Source organism: Lytechinus pictus, chromosome 7, assembly GCF_037042905.1.
Source record: "Lytechinus pictus isolate F3 Inbred chromosome 7, Lp3.0, whole genome shotgun sequence".
NCBI classification, from domain to species: domain Eukaryota; kingdom Metazoa; phylum Echinodermata; class Echinoidea; order Temnopleuroida; family Toxopneustidae; genus Lytechinus; species Lytechinus pictus.
Window position 1 is genome coordinate 2,726,051 of NC_087251.1, and position 21,163 is coordinate 2,747,213.

Genomic DNA, 21,163 nt, shown 5'->3' on the forward strand with positions numbered 1-21,163 from the left:
TTTTATTTTGAGGTTTATCATTTACAAAAATCACATATATTAGCTCTAGATGTGTATGAAATCAATATAAGCAGCAGCATGTAACAGGCACTGTTTCTATGATTGAGTTTCAAATTTTCCATCTCTGTTTCAGATCATCTTCAGAAACTGATTCATAGACTGAACAGCTTATAATTTGCAAAGGAAATTATATTAATCAGGTAGTTATATTAGAAGAACTCTAAATAAAGACACAGGCTATTAGATTCAAATTAACGTTGAAAAGGTATCAACTTATATAACACTAAAGCAGATAAACAGCAGTTAACAAAGTTATTGAATGGGTAAAGAAAGTCCTAAAATTTGAGACTCAATTATGGGGATTCTATATGGCAGTTATGGATTATTGCTAAGGCTATCCTGTTTAAAAAAAAAAAACCAAATAACTAACTAAATAAAACAATTAGCAAACCCATTTTCACTGATACAGTACAAGAGAGTAGCAGCAGCTCTCATAACTAAGAGAAAATCATGGCAGTCACAATGAAATAACAATAAAAATGTACCCAACTCAAGAGGGACACTGTTTTTAAATCACATTTTGCATCATGCAACAATTTAAGAATTTTATATAACTGGCATCTTTCCCAGAAAAACGAGAGGCAGAGACAATTTAACAAGAGAAGGTGTGATCCCATGTGATTGACATGAACAATTTGATGTTAACTGTTCTGACAACTTGACATACAGGTTATACTAATGTTTAACACATAAAATAGAAACAGAAACTAAAAATGACACAAGTTATCTCCATCACTTAAATATGAAACCCATGGTAATATGAACTGTCATCTCATCATACAATTGGTACACAAGATAGCAGACATGTTCACATCTTTTCTTGTGGGTAAGAGAGGAATAGCATGAACACAGCAGGATGTCCTGTGCTTCACTAAAGAGATTTTATTTAAGAGATGATATGTACAAGGTATTCTGTTTCATACGAAAATGGGTCTCAATTTAATTTCTTTAAATATCAAAAAGATTAAAATCTTACAAATAAGAAACTAATCATAAGCAAATGAGGTTATCACTATTAAATAAGAAAGATAGACTGACTGAAAGATAGATAGATAAATATTTGCAGAGATAGACAGAAAGACAGAAAATAGATACATGTAGATGTATGATCGGATGGATGAATTTAAAGGATAGATTGACATTTTTTATATATGTTTTTATATAAATGTTGCTCATCAAAGTTGTTTCAAGTCATACATGTTCTTTCCAGTTTTCAGTGACATCTTATTGATTGTAAACTAATATTCCAGTATGAAGATATCATTAAATGGAAAAGTTATAACAACAAGTGGAATGCCTCTGGCCGTCTCACCTGCATCACGCGATTCAATATAGCAGCAGTGCTGATTTTGAAAACTACTATAACTCGCACAAGATGTTCAGTGATACTTGGTTACTCTTATTTCCACGTTTTATGAACTAGACCAATACACTTATAGAGATATGATGGCAATTCAACAAATACCCCCAACGTGGCCAAAGTTCTTTGACCTTACATGACCTTTGACCTTGATCATGTGACCTGAAACTCGCACAGGATGTTCAGTGATACTTGATTACTATTATGTCCAAGTTTTATGAACTAGACCAACACACTTTCAAATTTATGGCTGTAAATTCAACAAATACTCCAATTTGGCCAAAGTTCATTGACCCTAAATGACCTTTGACCTTGATCATGTGACCTGAAACTTGCACAGGATGTTCAGTAATACTTGATTACTATTATGTCCAAGTTTCATGAATCAGATCCATGAAACTTTTAAACATTACCTCAAAACATTTCTGTTCAATTCTTCTTAATTTCTTTTATAATTTCCTAAAAAGCGCCTTGAGCACTCTACAGAGTGGATTTGGCGCGATATAAGTCTAATTATTATTATTATTATTATTATTATTATAAACTTTCAAAGTTATGATGGTAATTCAACAGATACCCCCAATTCGGCCAAAGTTCATTGACCCTAAATGACCTTTGACCTTGGTCATGTGATGTGAAACTCAAGCAGGATGTTCAGTGATACTTGATTAACCTTATGTATAAGTTTCATGAACTAGGTCCATATATTTTCTAAGTTATGATGACATTTCAAAAACTTAACCTTAGGTTAAGATTTTGATGTTGATTCCCCCAACATGGTCTAAGTTCATTGACCCTAAATGACCTTTGACCTTAGTCATGTGACATGAAACTTAGGCAGGATGTTCAGTAATACTTGATTAACCTTATGGCCAAGTTTCATGAACTAGGTCCATATACTTTCTAAGTTATGCTGTCATTTCAAAAACTTAACCTCAGGTTAAGATTTGGTGTTGACGCCGCCGTCGCCGCCGCCGTCGGAAAAGCGGCGCCTATAGTCTCACTCTGCTATGCAGGTGAAACAAAAACCTCAAGAACATCAAGTTCTGAACCTTAATCAATGAAATCAAACAATGCAAATATTGGTACAAATCATATTCCAGTAAACTGGCATGATGGACTTACGTGCATTTTCACTGGACTACAAAGTGACCACATATCAATGTTGGAAACAAAGGGATACCAGTAATATCAATACTAAAGAAAAAAAAAGAAAAATTATCTTTAATAATTAGTTTGATAAACTTTAATTAGAATCACTTCACAGATAACACAGACAACTCTGGCTTCAATTGAAGACAATTCGGAACACTTCAAACCTTAAATCAAGACTCACATTCTTTGCCAGACATTGAATGCTAACAGTTTTTAAGCAGTCCATACCTTTGAATGTTTTTAAACAGATATATGGCACCATGCAAATACCATGAATTGTCATCATAAAAGTGATCTTAAATCATTACAGATTGTAAACAAAAAGCTGTAATTTTTATTATTTAATAAGAGAGAAGAGCAGGGATGTTGAGGAGAGAGTGAACTCTGGAGTTATCATAAAACCCTCCTGTCTAGACAGGTAAGCAGAGAATCTTTAAAAAGCTTCTTATATTTCCTGTTTCTCACTTCTTACAATGACAAGGTAAAAATCAACATGAACATTAAGTGAAGGCATTGTGGATAGTTCATCACAGGGCTGTTCAGGGCTTATTGGTACACTTTGCAATCATACAAAGAAAGAGTATGAGAGACAATAAATGAAAATGGGAGAGAAAGACAGAGATATATGATATATAGTGGGAGCTAGAGAGAGATTTAGAGAAAGATTGAGAGCAAATGAGAGTGAGCGAGTAAGAGAGAGAGAGAGAGAGAGAGAAAGGAGTAAGAATAGAAACTGTGTGAGAGAAAGAGAGAAGGAAATAAACAAAGAAATGAAGAGAGAGGGGGAGGGAGGGAGGGAAGTGGGGGGGGGGGGTGATTAGAAACAACAAAGTACTAAATAGAAATAAATTTATCATACATGCATCAAGGCTGGCAGTTTACTCAGGCACCATACCAAAAGGAAGAATTGTGCCTTTCACACAGGAACCTTCCCTAATCCTCAAAAAGACAAACCAAAGGGAAATGCAAGAAATAGATGATGGCTTTGAATCCCATAAAGCACTATGTACCTTTCACATTCTGCAGTACTATTTTGTCTATGGTGAATGTGAGAATAAGGTAAGGTGTCTCAGGTACCACTAATAGTCTGTAAGGGTTACCACTCAGGATTACCAGAAGGGTCCAGGATTCACAATGAAAGACAAGGTTCAGACTTTTAAAAAGGAAGCCTAATAGCAACATGGAGAGCTTTTCAATTGTTTGAGATATGAAAGTTGTCTTCTGCACTGAGTCTTAATAAAGAGTTGTGATTAATCATACAAATCACTATGTAAAGCCAGAAATGTCATCATATTCATACATCCTTTCAATATATGTTTCTAAATACAATGTATACTGTTGCATGCATCATTCTCATGCCAAATCAGTGCTCGTCTTTGTTTTCAAAGGATATTGTGTACATATCCTGCATGGAGAATTATGATATTAATGGATTTCCACAGCTGAGATTGATCACAATGGTTTGTAAGATGGGGTCCTGACAATCTTATCTAGATGACTACATGACACAATTATATTATAGTAGCGTTCTGATTGATTTCAAATAAACCTTCTTATAACCACCTGTTGCATTCAGTTTTATGGTATTATGGCCTTTGAACAAGATGCCAATTCAACACATACTCCCAACACAGCCAGAGTTCGTTGACCTTTAAATGACCTTTGACCTTGGCCATGTTCCTGAAATACACACAGGGTATTCAGGGATACACTGCTGCTGTTATGTCCAAGTTTCATGAACTAAATCCATAGACTTTTAAAAGTTATGATGACAATTCCACAAATACCCCCAACATTACCAAAGTTTGTTGACCCTAAATGACCTTTGACCTTGGTCATGTGACCTGAAATAAGCACAGGATGTCCAAGGATACATGATATTTGTTTTGTATCATTTTGTACAAACAAAATATTGGCAATTGCCAGTGAAGTTCTAATAAATTCAATTCAATTCATGATTGCTCTTATGTCCAAGTTTCATGGACTACATCCATAAAATTTCAAAGTTGTGATGACAATTCCTCAAATACCCCCAATATGGCCAAAGTTTGTTGACCCTTAGTGACCTTTGACCTTGGACATGTGACATAAAACTCAGGCAGGATATTTAGTTATACACTATTACCCTTATGTCTAAGTTTTATGAACTAGGTCAATATACTTTTGAAGTTATGACAACATTTCAAAAACTTAACCTTGGTTAAGATTTCGATATTGATTCCCCTAACATGGTCTAAGTTCATTGACCCTAAATGACCTTCGACCTTGGTCATGTGACCTGAAAATCAGGGAGTATGTACAGTAATACTTGATTACCCTTAATTCCAAGTTTCATGAACTAGGTCCATATACTTTTTAAGTTATGATGACATTTAAAAAACTTAACCTTGGTTAAGATTTCAATGTTGATGACGCCGTCGGAAAAGCGGCGCCTATAGTCTCGCTCTGCTATGCAGGAGGGACAATAAAAAACCTTCATAAACTAAGTTTTCAGCTTGACTTTATGACAAAGCAGTTGTGTCACATATTTGTGATACATTATAATGACAAAATTGATTATCTTTTTAACCAAGGATAGCCACTGAAGCCAGTAGTTCATCTTCCAGCAGGCCTTATATAAAGATAGTACCCTTCTCAATTCTACATCATGTGCCTGACAAGAAGGCAGATGGCCCCAATTTTTAAGTCTTTGGCATGACATGGATGGTATTAAACCAACAACCTCCCACTCTCGAGGAGGGCACTTTACTACTGAACCATCATGTCCAGTCAATCAACTTACTTTTGGAATTAGGTTACAACTTTTACCTTAGGTATTCCTCATACAAAAAAAATATAAAATGATGGAATTTTGCAGTAACTTTGGGGAAATATGTTCGAACTTATATTCTAGAAACGCTATAAACTAGGTAAAACTGATTGGGCCATGACTTACCTCTTCATTGTTAGATGTGGATTCTATACCTCCCTCTCTGACCCAGCGGATAATAGTTGCTAGGCAACCATTTGGGTTTTGTTTTAGATGAAGATGGGATAGGAGATATGGTGTCACAAATAGCAGCAGGAATGGCTGAAGATCCCAGGACACAAGGTCTAATCAATAGAAGAAAAATTAGAATGCAAAGATCACTCTAATATTTACACTGGTATTTTAAACAAAACATCTTCATTTCGCTCTCAGCAGTTGATTTATGATTTTTCTCAATGTCTTGTATATTGATGACATATCATGTTCTATTTCTATAAACTAATTTGATTTTATTCTGTTCCATTGAGTTAGTTACTAACTTTCTCTACTTGTATTACAGTGACAAAGGTAATTTACTCAAAACAAAATCTCACTTTTATTTACATCCTCACTTTCCTACTGCATTCATTTTTTTCCAGAAAATATGACAAATTCAGTCTGATGATCTAACCTACCAATCTCATTGCTGAGCAAGATACAGTAGACATGTCTGTAGGTTTCTACCATTCTTTTCAGCATTTCCATAGAAACAGGCTCTTCCTTTGAGTTCAGTAGAATGGACCAATCAGATGAGTTTTTAGTTTCTTTTATCTGAAGAAGGTAACAAGATAAACTTTATAAAAATAGGATTTTAATACCAGCAGCATTAATAGTGAATATATCACACCTAACAATCTCAACTGGACACCACTCGATGGATCAATACATCAATATTCATTAAATGTAAATCAAACCATTGTTTGACAAACAGATATCATAAAATCATAAGAGTGAATTTCATGATGCATACATACATATTCTCACAGAGTAAAGTGTGTTTGAAAACTTAGTCACTTTCTGATTCTAAAGATGCTTTCCTTTTCTTTAAAAAGATGTGAATATACACATTTACTAAGTAATAAAATTTATTGTAATTACAGCCCCTTCTAACCAGAAATTCTACCACTTATTAATATACCTTATTGTAATCACATGAATCCACATCTGTTACAGCATCATTCAATCTCCTCAGGAACGTTTCTGTAGTGAATTCTGAAAATTCTAAAAATAAAAAGAGTTAAACTTCAATTGATGCAGAGAGATAATGATCTATTATTTTTAAGAATCATCACTTCAATTGGAAATAAATCTATACTGAGCAACAAGATTAATATGACCTTGATATTTGGTGTATTTTTGTTTTTTATTCATGTCATTTATGTCAAAACATTCATTCACCAAATCATTCTTCATACTTATCAATTTTTATCACAACTATCATTCATGTCAGAATCATCATCATCATCATCATCATCATCATCACCACCACCAGCACCGCCACCGCTATCCAACACCACTACCACCATCATCATCATCACAATTACCACGATCACCATAATCATTATCCTCACCATCATTACCTTTGTTGCAACCATCCATACCATCATCAATGAACTACTACTATTCATCGTAGAAAGTAATTGATCTGTCATTACCATTCATAGGCTTAATCAAATGAGTCGTTTTCATAACACATCTAGCAGCAGTTCTTCTAACATCATCATCATCATCTTGTAGGAAAGCTACCACAATGTCCCATAGAGATAATTGTTCATCAGCTGCAACAGAGGCAAAGAAAGTATGAGAGAGAAGAGAAGATTTGGTTACCGGGAGAAGACAGACAGAGAGATAGATACAGATTCGACTGGAATATGGATACAATCACATTCATTTATCTGTAGATAAATAATTAAATCATTGGTGAATATAATTAAAAGAAACAAGAGGAATTCCCCTGGCAACATCCACTGCATTATTCAATTCAATATAGCAGCAATGTTGACTTTGTGACATTGAAATATCAAACATTCTTTTATTAACCTTTGAATCAATAAGTGGCACTTATGTCTCACTCCTGCTATACAGGTGTGATATATAATATATCATCTCAATACAATAACAAACTCTACATCATATTTCAACTGTCACATAGTCATTTTATGTATATTTATACTTAAGGTTAAACAATACCAATAATCATCTTTCACAAGAATTATAATATGAAATATGCAAATACAATTTTGAAAGGATATGAAAGGGGAAAAAAAATAACGTCCTAAGCCAATAGCACTTGTAATTACTTTATAAGGCATTTTAGATTGTCATATCCTGCTATATATCTTTCCAATGAATTTTATTTTATTTTCTTGAAAAAATATTATGGGTTTTAATCAAACACATGTGGTCCTTTATCTTTCAACTTCATTCAAATCTCTGATCTGAAAAGTTGTTGAATTATTCTTTCAGACAAAATAAATGAATCATCAAAAGATAATGATAGGGGTGTCAGTGTTTTACAAACAATGTTCACGGTACTAAAGTATTCCAGAGGTGGCTCATATGAACTAAGATTCGTAGAAGCACAATGTGTAATATGTATGTTATCAATTAACATTATGCTTTATGATTTAGAGGTGTTGTGGCTCAGTGGATAAGTCTCCAGACTTTGAACCACAAGGTCCGAGATTCAAATCGCAACGCAGCACTCGCGTCCTTTGGCAAGACGTTTATCTACATCTGCCACTCTCCACCCAGGTGTAGTAAATGGATACCCGGTAGGAAAGAATTCCTTGAATGCTCGAGCGTCATTTCAGGATAGCCGTGCTAGAGCCAGGGTAATAGTATGCAGTGCTTAGAAACATTTGTATGAAGCGCTATATAAATGTTGCATATTATTATTATTATTTACCCCTTTCTTGAGATACTAATAATAAACGAAACATTAAAATGCCTGCCAAGACAAGTGCACTCATCCTGACTCCAAACTATGACCTTTGATCCTATAAAAGATGCAACACTATGGGCAACATCACTTACAGAAATGTGGCCTACAGTGTGTACATGTAATTAAAAAGGAAAGATATAGGCCTTTGGCCCCCTTAAAGATGGATCCCGAGGGACAGCATCAATACTTTCCAATGGATACATGAGTTTATATACATGTATGATAACACGATTAATGAATGGACGATCTTTGTTACCTATATGTTGTTGAGGTACACCAAGTAGTGATGTGGCAGAATGAAGAATGACTTTGGCTACTGCATGTCTGAGTTGAGCACCTCTTTCTGATCCACTACATGACTTCATCAGATTTAACCAACTTTGGAATAAGAGATGATCAACATCTGCAACCTATATCATGAACAATGGAGGAAACAAAGATCATTACCAATAGGAATTACCAGCATAGATTTTGGTTTCTTTGAAGGTTGTTGGAGAGGGAATAAAAAGAGAGGTTTCATGGTACACCATGTATTCTGTCTTGGACATTTGTGCTAAAAGGGTTGTTAAAAATTTAATGTATAGATAGTCAAGAGTGTTCTTTCCTACGAAAATGAGATACTTCAATGTATTTAATAACCTCTATGACCTTTGACCTCATGATCTTCAGATCATAAGTTTAAAAATGAATCCTCAAATAGTTCTTTAAGGTATTGTAAGAATAGGATATGTTTTAAGTATACATGTATAATTACCTCTGCGACCTCTGACCTTAACAACCCTAAAGCTAATCAGATCATTGTCACATATGCATACATGTCTAAGATCAAATTTGATCCATCAAATAGTTCTTTCGTGCAAGAGTGAAAATGGGATGAACAGATGGATGAACTCAAAACATAATACCTCAAGGACCCAAGTACGGTGGGCAGAGGGGTAACAAAAACTAATATAACTTGTAAGAGATATTTCTCAAACATTTCTTTAAAATATAATCTGAATTAAAAAGAAATGTGCGTATAGACAGCATAAAAAACAATACATCAGTGAAACTATGAATAAGCTCAGATAAATTTATCTGATGGGCATGGAATAACATGTTTAGGAACCTGAATCTAACAGTGTTAAAATAATACTTCTACCTTGGGAATCATAGGATTTTAATAAATGGTGACTTGGTAGGGAGAAAGCACTTATTTCTTTTTTTAAATTAATTAAATAACAAAATATGAAAAAAAAAAAAAAGATAAAAGAATGAAAATGTACATTGACTTTATTTATAAATGTACAATTGGAGATCAATCAAGTTCTGGATCATATTCACAAAAACTGTCAGTATATAAACATAAACAAGTATAAAGAGCAACTTGCTAATTAAAAAAAATATAAATGACTCATATTGTATGGTACACTCATTTGAATTGAATAAACATGGTTTACCTGAGAAGAAAGGTCCATCAAAGGAAGTAGTGTACCAGTCAACATAACAATAGAAGCAAGAACCTCTTCTCTGTGAGTAGATATGAGATTTGGATAGTATATGAAGCACAAGACCTCCAAAAGCTTAATAAAACAAAGTAAATTTAATGATTTAAATAATATAAGTGCCTGCCCCATCGCAGGCTTTTGTGTGTTTACACTGGTCAAGAGCTTTTCGGAAGAAGAATGGTCTATTTAGCCATCTTCGAACCCACAAGAATTTGTGAAGTTGTGATTGTCTCCAAAAATGAAGAACGAAAATCATCATATTGTAGAACTGATCCAAATGTACCTTTTACCTGTAATTCTTACTAATGCAATGATGATATGAATTATTTGTAAAATAAATTAGCCATGTTTCCGAGTGCTTTATAGACAATAGATATATGATAACCCCTGAATATGGTGTAAACCAATTCTCTCCTTATTAAAATGTATCCACTGTAGTGCTCACATTAATAAGCAAGCAATTGGGTATCACCTGTATGGACAGTGCTATATGGGGGCACCTTGTCAATCATAAACAAACAATACAGAATTCTCTATGTTTTCGATACTTCCACTATATAATGGTCAAATAATTTTAAGAATGTTGAAAAGGTGCTAATCTTTAATTCCTAAGACTCTTTTAAAAAAAGTCTTTGTTAAGACTTACCTTGGATAATTTTCTTTGGCTAAATCAATACACTGTCTGACAAGCGTCTTTGGATCATCTACCAAACCAGATGATGATGAGGGTGACGATAAAACAGCATTCAATGCTTCACATACCTAGTTCAATCAAATACAAGAAACAATAGTAAAAAATTAATTGCAGGGATTTCCATCTTTTAAGTTTAGAATCCATTCCTTACTCAGATTAATTCTTACATTAGCTGGAAGAAATAAAATCAAACCAAATAATTTTTCAAAGAAATTAGAGTTAACAAAAACTTGTGTCTCTAGAGGCAGGTATTGATGGTAAATACAGAATCAGATGATAAGCCATTTGTCAGTGAGCTAACAAGGAATGGGATCTGGGTTTTCTAAGGGGTGGATCTTAGCAAGTTGATAGATATTTCTTCAAAAATTATGAATTTGGATAGTTTTGTAACAACATACAAGTTGTATTCAGCAATGTTTGTCAATAGGAATCAACTAGAATTTTGTTTTAATCATCCATGGCCTGCACTGAGCCACTGATATTAAACCACAGAAGAGAATGTTAAATACCTTAGCTAAACACTGATGATCCTCTTCATGTAACATCATATCCATCAGTAGTTTCACCAATTCTTTCTTATTGCACACCCCTATATGAGTAGAGGTATTTCCCAGATTTGAACTTTGACATGTGGACTGTTCCATTATCTTGACAAGGTGAGACAAGGCAACCATTCTCACTTCAGGGAATGTAGAATGGAGGAAATAGAGATGTAAGCCCTCTGTACAACCCAGCTCAGAAGGATTCCTTTCAGGATGTTCTTGTTGCTGATGATGCAGCTTTGGTTGCCCTGTTGGTGGCATGGAAACTGAATTACAGGATGGTTCTTTCTCTTCTTCTTCTTCTACCGTTTGCATGAGCAAGACTGTATCTCTAAGCTTCAAACACAATGACGCAAAGATTCCTTGCCATTGATGAAAGCCTGGACAACTTGATGAAGACACATCATCAAGTTCTCCACAATGGACAACATTCTTTGCCACTGTTAAGATTGGATCCAATAAGAGAGTCCTGTGCCTTGGTATTTGCATCCATCTGCTATCCACAAAGAAATCCTTGATAATTGATGTAAATACTGCTCGTGTGATGTACGACTTGTTTTCACTGCTGATCAGTAAGTTAAAAATAGAATATAAATCTAAATCAAATAATTAATCATATGACAACTAACATATACATGTATTATGATCTGGACTATTTGGAACTTACACTTAAAACCCATATATTATTGCACATTTTGAATGCACAACATTTTGAATGAATTTTAATTAGATGCATACTTGATTTTTTTTTTATGATTTGAACATCCTTGGAACCCAATAGGTATTAGGCCAATTGATGATTGGAGCAAACAGCAATAAGATCTGATCAATAATGGATTATTTATACGTATGTAGTCATAGAGGTGCTTGGCAGTTTGAGAATGATACCAACCTACCTTGATGCTAGCCACATTAGTTGAGGAATTCTAGGAAGAATGATTGATGTTAGGTCATCTAGGATGCTCTCAGGTAAGATGCTCTCTCTTAGATTCTTCTTCAATAAACCATCAATCTAAAAATATCAAAATAAGGTCAATCCTTATTCAAGACTAGCTCCAAAATAATATATTACATTGTTTTCATTGTAATAGCTTATCTCCATTAATTCATTATTTATATTGTAATAATAAAACATACTGATAAACCTTTATTAACATCAAACTCCTCTCCCTGATTTCACACTCTTCTGTGAATTTCTTTCTGAAATTCTTCTCCATTTAATCAACTAGTTTCTGTCATCAAGTTATTTATCATTTTAAAGCTTAGGATCTGCTTTTTCAAACTGCATAGAAAACACAAATTTCATTTTGACTGACTGTGTGTGTGTTTAGAGCATGGCAGCCAAATAAATTAAGTTCAAATAGCAGAGTTAAAAAATCAACATTGGCTTTTTTTCTATATGCACAAACTGTGGATTGCATAATCATATTACAAGAATCTACACCATGAAATAGTTACATTAAACAAAACATACATTAGTATCAATAGATAAATTGTCTTAAACAAAGTATGGACATAAACAAAGTAAATAGGAAACATTTCCTATTAACATGTTGACTAACCTGAATGAGGATACCATGTATAGCATTAGGATGTGGTTTAGGGTGATTTGCTGCTCCTAGTAGTACATCTATGAGATGATTTAATGTATGAACTAGCTGATTAGGTGGGACCAGCGGAACAAGGGCAGTAGCTGCAATGCTGCGTGTCTTATGTATGGCACTACATCCGGCTCTACACACAATATGATATAATCAATGTTTAGAATATATAAATTCTAAAAAGGAGAGTTTATATGGAATTACATACTAGTATCTAAAACTTGCTATATATTCATCTGGATTTGAACAAACATCATGTCACATCCTATTACCATGAATATGCATGTGTATATACCTTAAACAGATAAAAAATAATTAACCTTAGGCTAAATTGTATCAAAGTTATAACCCTACAATGACCTGGGGCGGTTTTCTGAGGTCATTTTATCTCTTAAAATGAAATTGGTATTCTGAGATGACATTTTATCTCTCAGATAAAATTTTTAATCTTATCTTGCGTATAAATTTAATATTGCGTATCTACAGATGATACGCAACAGAGCAGTGCCTGCGTATACATAACAATCGCGTATCTGGCCATTGCAACGCGGATGATTTGCTTGTGCCTATGTTACTTTGAAGAAAAAAAAAAAAAACTTAAAAGAGGCTATTTTATCTCCGCGACGTTGATTTTCATCATTATTTCTATGTGAATTAACTCCAAATGTTGACATGAAAATGAAAAAAATATATACATCTATTGAGAATAACACCTTAACGTTATTCCTGTACAATCATGAAGTATTTCATAAGACTTTTCTTGACTAATATTGTCTTTGAAATGATGCTTGAAAAGATGCGATATAGACTTTAAAAAAAAGATAGAGTATTGTCTTTTTTTTTAAAAGAAATCTCTGTAAAGATGCGCAAGCGTATAGTGCGAGCGTATTTGAAGTCAATAAATTGACGCAATCTCACTCCTTTGCCACACCTCCTGGCGGAATGGATTTTCATTGGTTAAGTAATATGAAAGAGCTATAAAAGCGCGTTTCCAATTGGATATTGATTAAAAAATAGGTTTGTCTTACAGAGAAAAAATGAAGATAAAATTGTTCTCAGAATACCAATTCAGAGAGATTTTAAGGATATTTTATTTCACTGATTTTAACGGAGATAAAATATTTTATTTTATCTAGATAAAATGGATCTCAGAATACCACCCCAGCACATTATATCATTTTTTACAGCATCAAGAGATATAGAAATTCAATAAGAGAATTGCAGTTATTTCTCACCCAAATCTTTGTAAAAGAAGCAAACATAAAATATGTGGAAACATGAATTTAGGTCAAGTTCACCCATTCTTTCACTTTTTCATGAAGTGACAAATACTGAGTACGATAAACATACAGGATGGCAGAAATAAGAAATTTTGCAAAAGGCAAAAGTCACAGTTTTCAGGCATCTTCATTATTGCAAATCATCATAAATCATTTACATACAGTAGTCTGAAACTTCATGAGGTTAAAGATAATACTTGAAGATGTCCAAAAATGTAAAAACTCATTTTTTTTTCCCTTGCAGTTTCTGCTAGTTTGTAAGATGAGGGATGGAAATAGGGATTACTAAATGTTACCTGATAACATACGGCATAAATGATGACATACTCATATTGGTATTATTAGCATCATTAGGAGATGGATAAAGTCTTGATAATAAGAGAAGACATGGGAATAGATTAGGATGTAGAGTAGTCACACCAGCTCTGAAATCAAATCAGAATAGAAAACATTTCTAAATGAATGAAACATATTGAATGACTTGTCAATTCCACTTGGAAATCAATATCTCAGTCATTGCCGGATGTGAAATATGTAATACATGCTAAAAAACCAACTGTAATATTCTAATCAGATCATCACCACTCCAATATACATATATTAAATAGTTATGACTTTGTTAGGTTTATCTGATCTTGATGATTAGGGCTCCCTGTTTCTATGATGCATATTCCATTTCAAGGGAAACTAAAATATTGGTCTTTATAAACAGGTGGTCTTTCTATACAGAAGGTTGCTAATGTAGGTTTGACTATAGTCAGTCTTCCTTCTGTTTTAACAAGGAAGTTTCTGCAATCAACCAAAATGAATGAATGGATATCCAATATCAATGACGACAGTCTACTTTAGTTATGGAACATCGAAGCCAAGCAACATTTTTTGAATGGTGTTCATACATTTCATCAACTCCTAAGAAGGCCTATAGTCCAAAATTGCTTGAATATAATCATGACATCATAATTGATAATTATATCATTATGATGTATTATGTTTCTCTGCAGACTTTGGGTAGAACTAATTTTGTACTCTTTAAGAATTCTTTCAATACGCTATTTTTCCTCGCTACGCAACTGAAAAATATCCCCCATGTCTGCATCATTTGTTTGTTGATGCCTCATATGTCATAGACTTTGCAATTCGTACACAAAATATTGCTGACCATTGTTGGTGGGAGAGGCATAAACATTTGGAGGAGGGAAGAGAACTCACTTTGATTTGTTCTCCACTTCTTGTGCATGTTGGAACTGCTCTAAGAGGAAACTATGAAGCGATGGAAATCTGGAGAAGAATTCTCTACCAGTCATGCTGTAGACAAAGAGCAATACAAGAACAAATGATTTCCCATTCTGTGACCTTCAATCAGAAAATATCTCATTACTATGCTAAATGAAAAGGATATAACTGAAGCACCTTATGAGAGAAAGAGCCACATATTTCCAACAGGAATTCATCAAGCATCTATTCATCGCTAATCAACATGCATCTAAGGAGAAAAAAAACAATAGTACTGTAAGGAAGCTAAAATGCCTTTATAGTCTTTGTGCCTGGCATCTTTCCCACATCCTTACTCATTTGTCTATGGTGAAATTTGAGGATCAGAGATGAAAATATACTTGAGGGATTTATGCAGGAAAAGAAGCAGCTTTCAATATTGGTAAGGCACTTTAGACAGTGATGCATTCATCTTCCCTGGCTTCCCTGGGTAAATATACATATATTATCATTATTTTTATTATCCTCTAAGTATTCAACAATCACAATCTACAGCATACAATCGAACAAAGCAAAAGATATACCAAATATAGTCCCAAAAGTGGGGCAGGGGGGGGGGGGGGTCTTGAACCAATAATATAATACATTTAATTGCAAATTGGCTCTAAGCAATTGAAAGTGTTTATAATGTTACACAATAATGAGTGTAACAAAAGAAATTGAATTGTGAATATAAAAGACTTCTTACCAATTCTTCCTTGCCAGTTCATCTCTTGCTCTCTTGACTCCAAATATTCTAGATATGAGGGCACTAAATAGCATCGTGGCTGAATTACGCACCTTTACAATCAAACAACAGAGATACCACAAGTGATATATTATGTTAAGCTCATGGCTGTTATTCATAGCACTGCACAATTATGTACTGTAGTAAAAAAGTTCTTACCCATGTCTTGTTTTTTTCATTAAATATTAGGAAGCTCCAGGGGGTTAATTTTGACAGATTCTACAACAACTCGCATATATAACATCATTGCATTATTTCAAGCGACAATAACAGGCATTTATATTTTATGCTGGTGGGTCATTAAATGCGATGTAGGGAATACAAGAACAATACCAAAAACACAGAAAAATGAGTCAATTTAAAATATTTGATACACAATGTATTTTGACTAGTAGACCTTCTTGATAAACTATATACAATTTTGTCAGAGGTAAATTTCACAAAAATTGATTAATAGATTGATAAGTAAAACATGTTTCTGTACTCGGGTACATTCATACAGACCTGGTTAGTTGAATCATTCAAAGGCTAAAATTTGATTAAAAATTGAGCAAATTTATGTATACATACATTTGCATGATATAAAGTTTTCACTTACAGCCCAAAGTTTGGCAGCAAATCCTAAGATAGCAGCTTTGACTCCATCACCAATATAAGGTAGAACCTCTTGACCTAATTTGGTATCACGGAATAGAGCTCGCAGAATGTTCAGAGCATGTACCTAGTCAAAATCAATTCCATACATATTAAAGTTGCGAACATGAAAGTAAGAAATGAATAAAATTTTGCTTTCAACACAAGGAAAAATTATCTTGAAAAGTTACCTCGAAATTTTCTGCTACTGACTGCAGCATTCCTTAGCAATGTGACTTTTCAAGATTTTTTTTCTTGTGTTGAGAGCAAAACTTTAATCAATTGTTACATAATACAGTCGTGGTAATAACAAATTAATTCAACAAGAATAATAATAAAAGAACATCCAAGTGTTTGTTTTTATAAACGAAATTATGTGCCAAATAATTTGACAGATAACAAGTATTTTCTACATACTTTATGGCAAAAAGAGCATTGCCATAATTTATAACATGAAATTGTTGCCATGTGTCCTTATATATTCTTAGCTACTTTTCATCATTCAGAGTCTTAGAAATTAATTGATTATGAATATGGTCTTTATAAATCCATGCAAATGAAATGATATGGGGCTTATTGTTCCACCATTGCAAAATTTTGAAGAAAAAAAATATAGGGCAGAATTTGCAGATTTTAAAGTTTAAAACACAATTTTGATAATTTTTTAATAATTGGGCCTACTTGTATATAGGAAGGGAGACTAGAGAAGCTTTTAAAAATTCACAGACTGCAACATGGATCATCAAGGATCTAAATAAGTGGTGTTCCAGGTTGTAAATCAATATTTTTCTTGCAGTACCGGTGTGGATATGATCCCAGCTGGGTATTCATACAGTACAGTATAGTGTCTACATGGATAGACAAGGTTCTCTCCTGGAATATCTCCAGATATCTTGACACAGTTTTTGTTCAGTTTGTTTTTTATATGATGCTGGATGACCCTAGATTGAAGACCTAGATTGATCCATGAAGGTGCAAAAGTCCCTAAGAAAAGAAATCAGACTCACCCGAGCTGTGTGATCCTGAATGTCAGATGGTGGTTGTGCCAATGTTAGCAATGTCGTCATGGTATGATGAAAGAGAGGTTTGGCAACTTCTTTAGGCTCAGGTAACAGTAGGGCCTGGTAAAGATAACAAAACTGTTCATGATATAACCCAAGTACAGTGTATCTTTTAGGGGACACTTTTTCAGCCTCTCTTTATTCTAAATGAAATATGAGAAAATTGGCACCTATAGTTTCGCTCTGTTATGCAGGCAAGACAAAAATGTACACAAAAAATTATACTGAAAATGATGAGTTGTACCACAAGCAACTGGTAATTTAAGTGTAATATAGCAACACTTTATAACTTTGTGAATCCCTCCAATGAAAACCAATAACCATGAGCTTACCTGAATAGCAAATGGGATTCCAGCACTTCGTCTTGTTGCACATAACATAGATTGGTTGCTTGTGATCTCTTGAAGCAATTCTGACAACCATTGTTGCGGAAGACCATCAATACTGCTTGGTTCACTGAAAACAAACCAGCAATTTCTGCTATGATAATTTATCTTTCCTGTGCTTTAACATCTTAATTTGTTTTTTATAAAAATGTAGAACAGAGCTAAATATCAAAGCATATCTCTAGCTTTGGCAAAGGTTCAATATTGTGAGTTATATTGGACTTTTATACTCACTTTCTAACCTATATGCAAAAAAAAAAAAGATGAGTAGAAGATTTGCACCATTTCTTATAATTAGTTTTTTTTTCCAGGGTGTCAGTAACTTTATCTATTTGTCTAGGATTCTTCAAAATCAGAATCAATGATTCAGATGATTTGGGTACTAATATGATTTTAATTTTGATCTTTATGGTCAGACAAGAATGGTCAGAGAATTGTAAGCTAAGTGGACAATTATTCATTAAGATATCTTGATATTGTGATACTGGTACCACCATATCACATGCCGCTTCAATAAGCCATCCAAGAATTTTTTCTTTTTTTTAAATGCACAATGGATAGCAAACCTTGATTATTTGTCACTTTTTTAAATAGTTAGTAACCTACCTCCATATCCTAGAAGTAAGTTGAATGAAACCAGCATAAGCTAATTCAAATGCTCCTCTGTGCTTAGATTCTCTAAGTAGCTTCATAAAGAAAGTCCCAATAGATTCCATCTGAATCACAAAAAAACAAAGACATATTAAACACAGAAAAAAAGATAAAGAATGTTGATCTTCATAAACACTTAACAAGCTCTTTGAACTTAAAATATTTTGATGTCTCCAAAATATCAATGGGATCTTTTCTGTAAGTTTACAGGCAGCATATTTTATTATCAATTTATAATAAAAATGTATTCAGGGGCCAATGAATTAAGACGCAGATAGGTCAGTAACAGTAACTTTAAGGATTGGATTTGAGTTACTGGATTGAAAGTCAAGGGTGTTTGATGTGTATAATATGACTATTTCTCACCTGTGCACTAGTGATAAGGCCTTCACTATCACCATCCTCCATGGGTGTTCTTTGACTTAGTTCACCAAGGAGTAAAGACACCTCCTTCATACTCCTCCAACAACAGACAAGAATCATCTGAGGAGTCACATGGAATGTCTCCAGTTTACTGCTTGTTCCATCCTCTTCCACTGAAAGACATTCTTCATCAATCACTACAAGAAGACAATTGATGACATTATTAACCCATCTAGGCACTTTCTACTATAAAAGAAACGTTCACACTTCCTCTTCATCTTTAAATGGTGAGAGAAACCCATATTGTAAAATATATCCAATGCAGTATGATATGTCATTCCTTCATAAAAGTGGTTTCACTGAAGCTTATCTTTATGCACCCTAAGTTTGCAATCCAATGAATGAGATAGAATCCTGGTTAACATATGCATATTGGCAACTTTTTAATGTATTATTCAATTTTTTTTGTTCAATTTTACGTAAGTCATATCAATATTTGACTTCTTTTTTTTCAAACAATGTAACCAGGTAATTTTTTTATATTAATTGCCCACTTGAAAGCAGGTTTTACCTCTAAGGGTGAATATATTGACCTAATGCATTCTATCTGCTTTGTTGAGAAACCATCAGAGTTAGTATTTATTTCATTTTGGATATAAATATATTCCCAACTGATTAAAAAACAACTATATTCTAGCTAGTGAACCCCATCCCTTTTTCCCTTGATGTATCATTCCAAATAAGTAAAAAATCATTTTGCATTGAGGTCAGTCACACAGATCTGGCCTAATCCTCTTCAAACAATCATGTAATATTTACAATTATGAAAAAAATAGAAAATGATTTGTCTGGACCATTGTACCTTGTTTCTGTTCTGATGGAATGAATCCCTCGGGAGAAGAGTTGCATACCACTTTGGCAGCCACTTCAGCAACATCGAAACAAAGCTGAATGAATCTTGTAATGATACACTTCCATGCATCAGCCATTTGCACCATTCTATATTAAATAGACCATCATATGTTATTATACTTGAAGGTACATCATTGATTTCAAAGAGCATCATGAATTATGTTGCTTTCATGTTAGGAGCTATGCAAGTTGAAACATCGAATTTTCTCAAAATTGAAATTGTGTACTGTGAAATGAGAATTTATTGTGGACTGTAAATGGTCACTTACATAGCATGAATATTTTGCCCGGCAGAATATCAATTTCAATTGTGAAAATTGCAAGTGCACAACTATTTCATACCATTTTATATATAAGGAAGAGCTATCTTTCTCTTTCTCTCTCTATCTCACCTAAGATCTGTGTCTCTTAGCAGAATCCTCAAACAATGCAACAATCCATACATAGGGCCCTGTACTGCAGCCTCTAATAGACTCTCTCCAGCCACTTCTACCTGTCCTTCAAGAGTATCACATATGTTCTGAATAACACAGATTGTGTTGGATTCTATGGAACTCCTAACATCAAGTCTAGCTTGGGGTTGGTTCTCTTTTGCCTCTACATTGCTGGTTTTTGATAGACTGGTATGGAGCCTAGGTTGGGTCTGTCTGATGAGAAGTCTGAAGACAAAGGCTGCTGTTTCACAGTTGTAAGGTTTGTTGCTGACAGCAAGATTGTATGCAACTCTGTAGCAATCTTCAAGCTCTTGAGCATCCTGTTACAGGTGATAGAACAACAATTCAAAACTTAAAACAAACATGAAATCATGCAATGCACATCTTAGAGCAGGGGTTCTCAAACTTTTTCTTTGAAGGGCCAGATGTGACTCGAAATAAACCTGAAAGGGCCAGGTGAAGTGGAAAGCAAAGACCCTTGCGGCCGTGGTCCTAGACGCTCTCTGGTGCAATCTGGCCCTTATTTTGAGAGAATTTAATCCAACAAATTTATAAAAGTTTCATATGAAACACAGGCAAAATTAGAAATGATTTCAAAATACATTGAGAGTGAATTAATATTAATGACAACAAAATTTTAGTACTTTGTTAAAAGGAATCCGGTAGCTGGAATTGAAGAGACAGATAATGTTTTGTAGTAGGCCTATCGATAATTTTTGTAGTCAAAGTAGATTGGCCAACACATTTGCCTTTTGCTCGATTGCAGCAAAATGAATACTTGTCTGTCGATTCTTCATGGAAAACACGATTTCC

At 33.8% G+C, this 21,163-nt stretch overlaps 1 protein-coding gene across 1 annotated transcript in view; it reads right to left on the reverse strand.

The window, feature by feature from the left end:
• Positions 1 to 4,844: 4,844 nt before the first annotated feature.
• Positions 4,845 to 21,163, reverse strand: part of LOC129265608 (tRNA (32-2'-O)-methyltransferase regulator THADA-like) — a 37,919-nt gene continuing 21,600 nt past the window's right edge. The window contains exons 18-38 of the mRNA XM_064101340.1: positions 20,309 to 20,670; positions 19,867 to 20,003; positions 19,008 to 19,201; positions 18,597 to 18,706; positions 17,937 to 18,060; positions 17,551 to 17,664; positions 16,509 to 16,631; positions 15,872 to 15,963; positions 15,121 to 15,216; positions 14,208 to 14,336; positions 12,593 to 12,764; positions 11,927 to 12,042; positions 10,998 to 11,592; positions 10,441 to 10,556; positions 9,747 to 9,816; positions 8,564 to 8,717; positions 7,019 to 7,141; positions 6,502 to 6,584; positions 5,999 to 6,134; positions 5,511 to 5,668; positions 4,845 to 4,853 (exon numbers count right to left, since the gene is read on the reverse strand). Of these exons, the coding sequence (XP_063957410.1) occupies positions 4,845 to 4,853; positions 5,511 to 5,668; positions 5,999 to 6,134; positions 6,502 to 6,584; positions 7,019 to 7,141; positions 8,564 to 8,717; positions 9,747 to 9,816; positions 10,441 to 10,556; positions 10,998 to 11,592; positions 11,927 to 12,042; positions 12,593 to 12,764; positions 14,208 to 14,336; positions 15,121 to 15,216; positions 15,872 to 15,963; positions 16,509 to 16,631; positions 17,551 to 17,664; positions 17,937 to 18,060; positions 18,597 to 18,706; positions 19,008 to 19,201; positions 19,867 to 20,003; positions 20,309 to 20,670 (3,213 nt within the window). The remainder of the gene's footprint in view (positions 4,854 to 5,510; positions 5,669 to 5,998; positions 6,135 to 6,501; positions 6,585 to 7,018; positions 7,142 to 8,563; positions 8,718 to 9,746; positions 9,817 to 10,440; positions 10,557 to 10,997; positions 11,593 to 11,926; positions 12,043 to 12,592; positions 12,765 to 14,207; positions 14,337 to 15,120; positions 15,217 to 15,871; positions 15,964 to 16,508; positions 16,632 to 17,550; positions 17,665 to 17,936; positions 18,061 to 18,596; positions 18,707 to 19,007; positions 19,202 to 19,866; positions 20,004 to 20,308; positions 20,671 to 21,163) is intronic.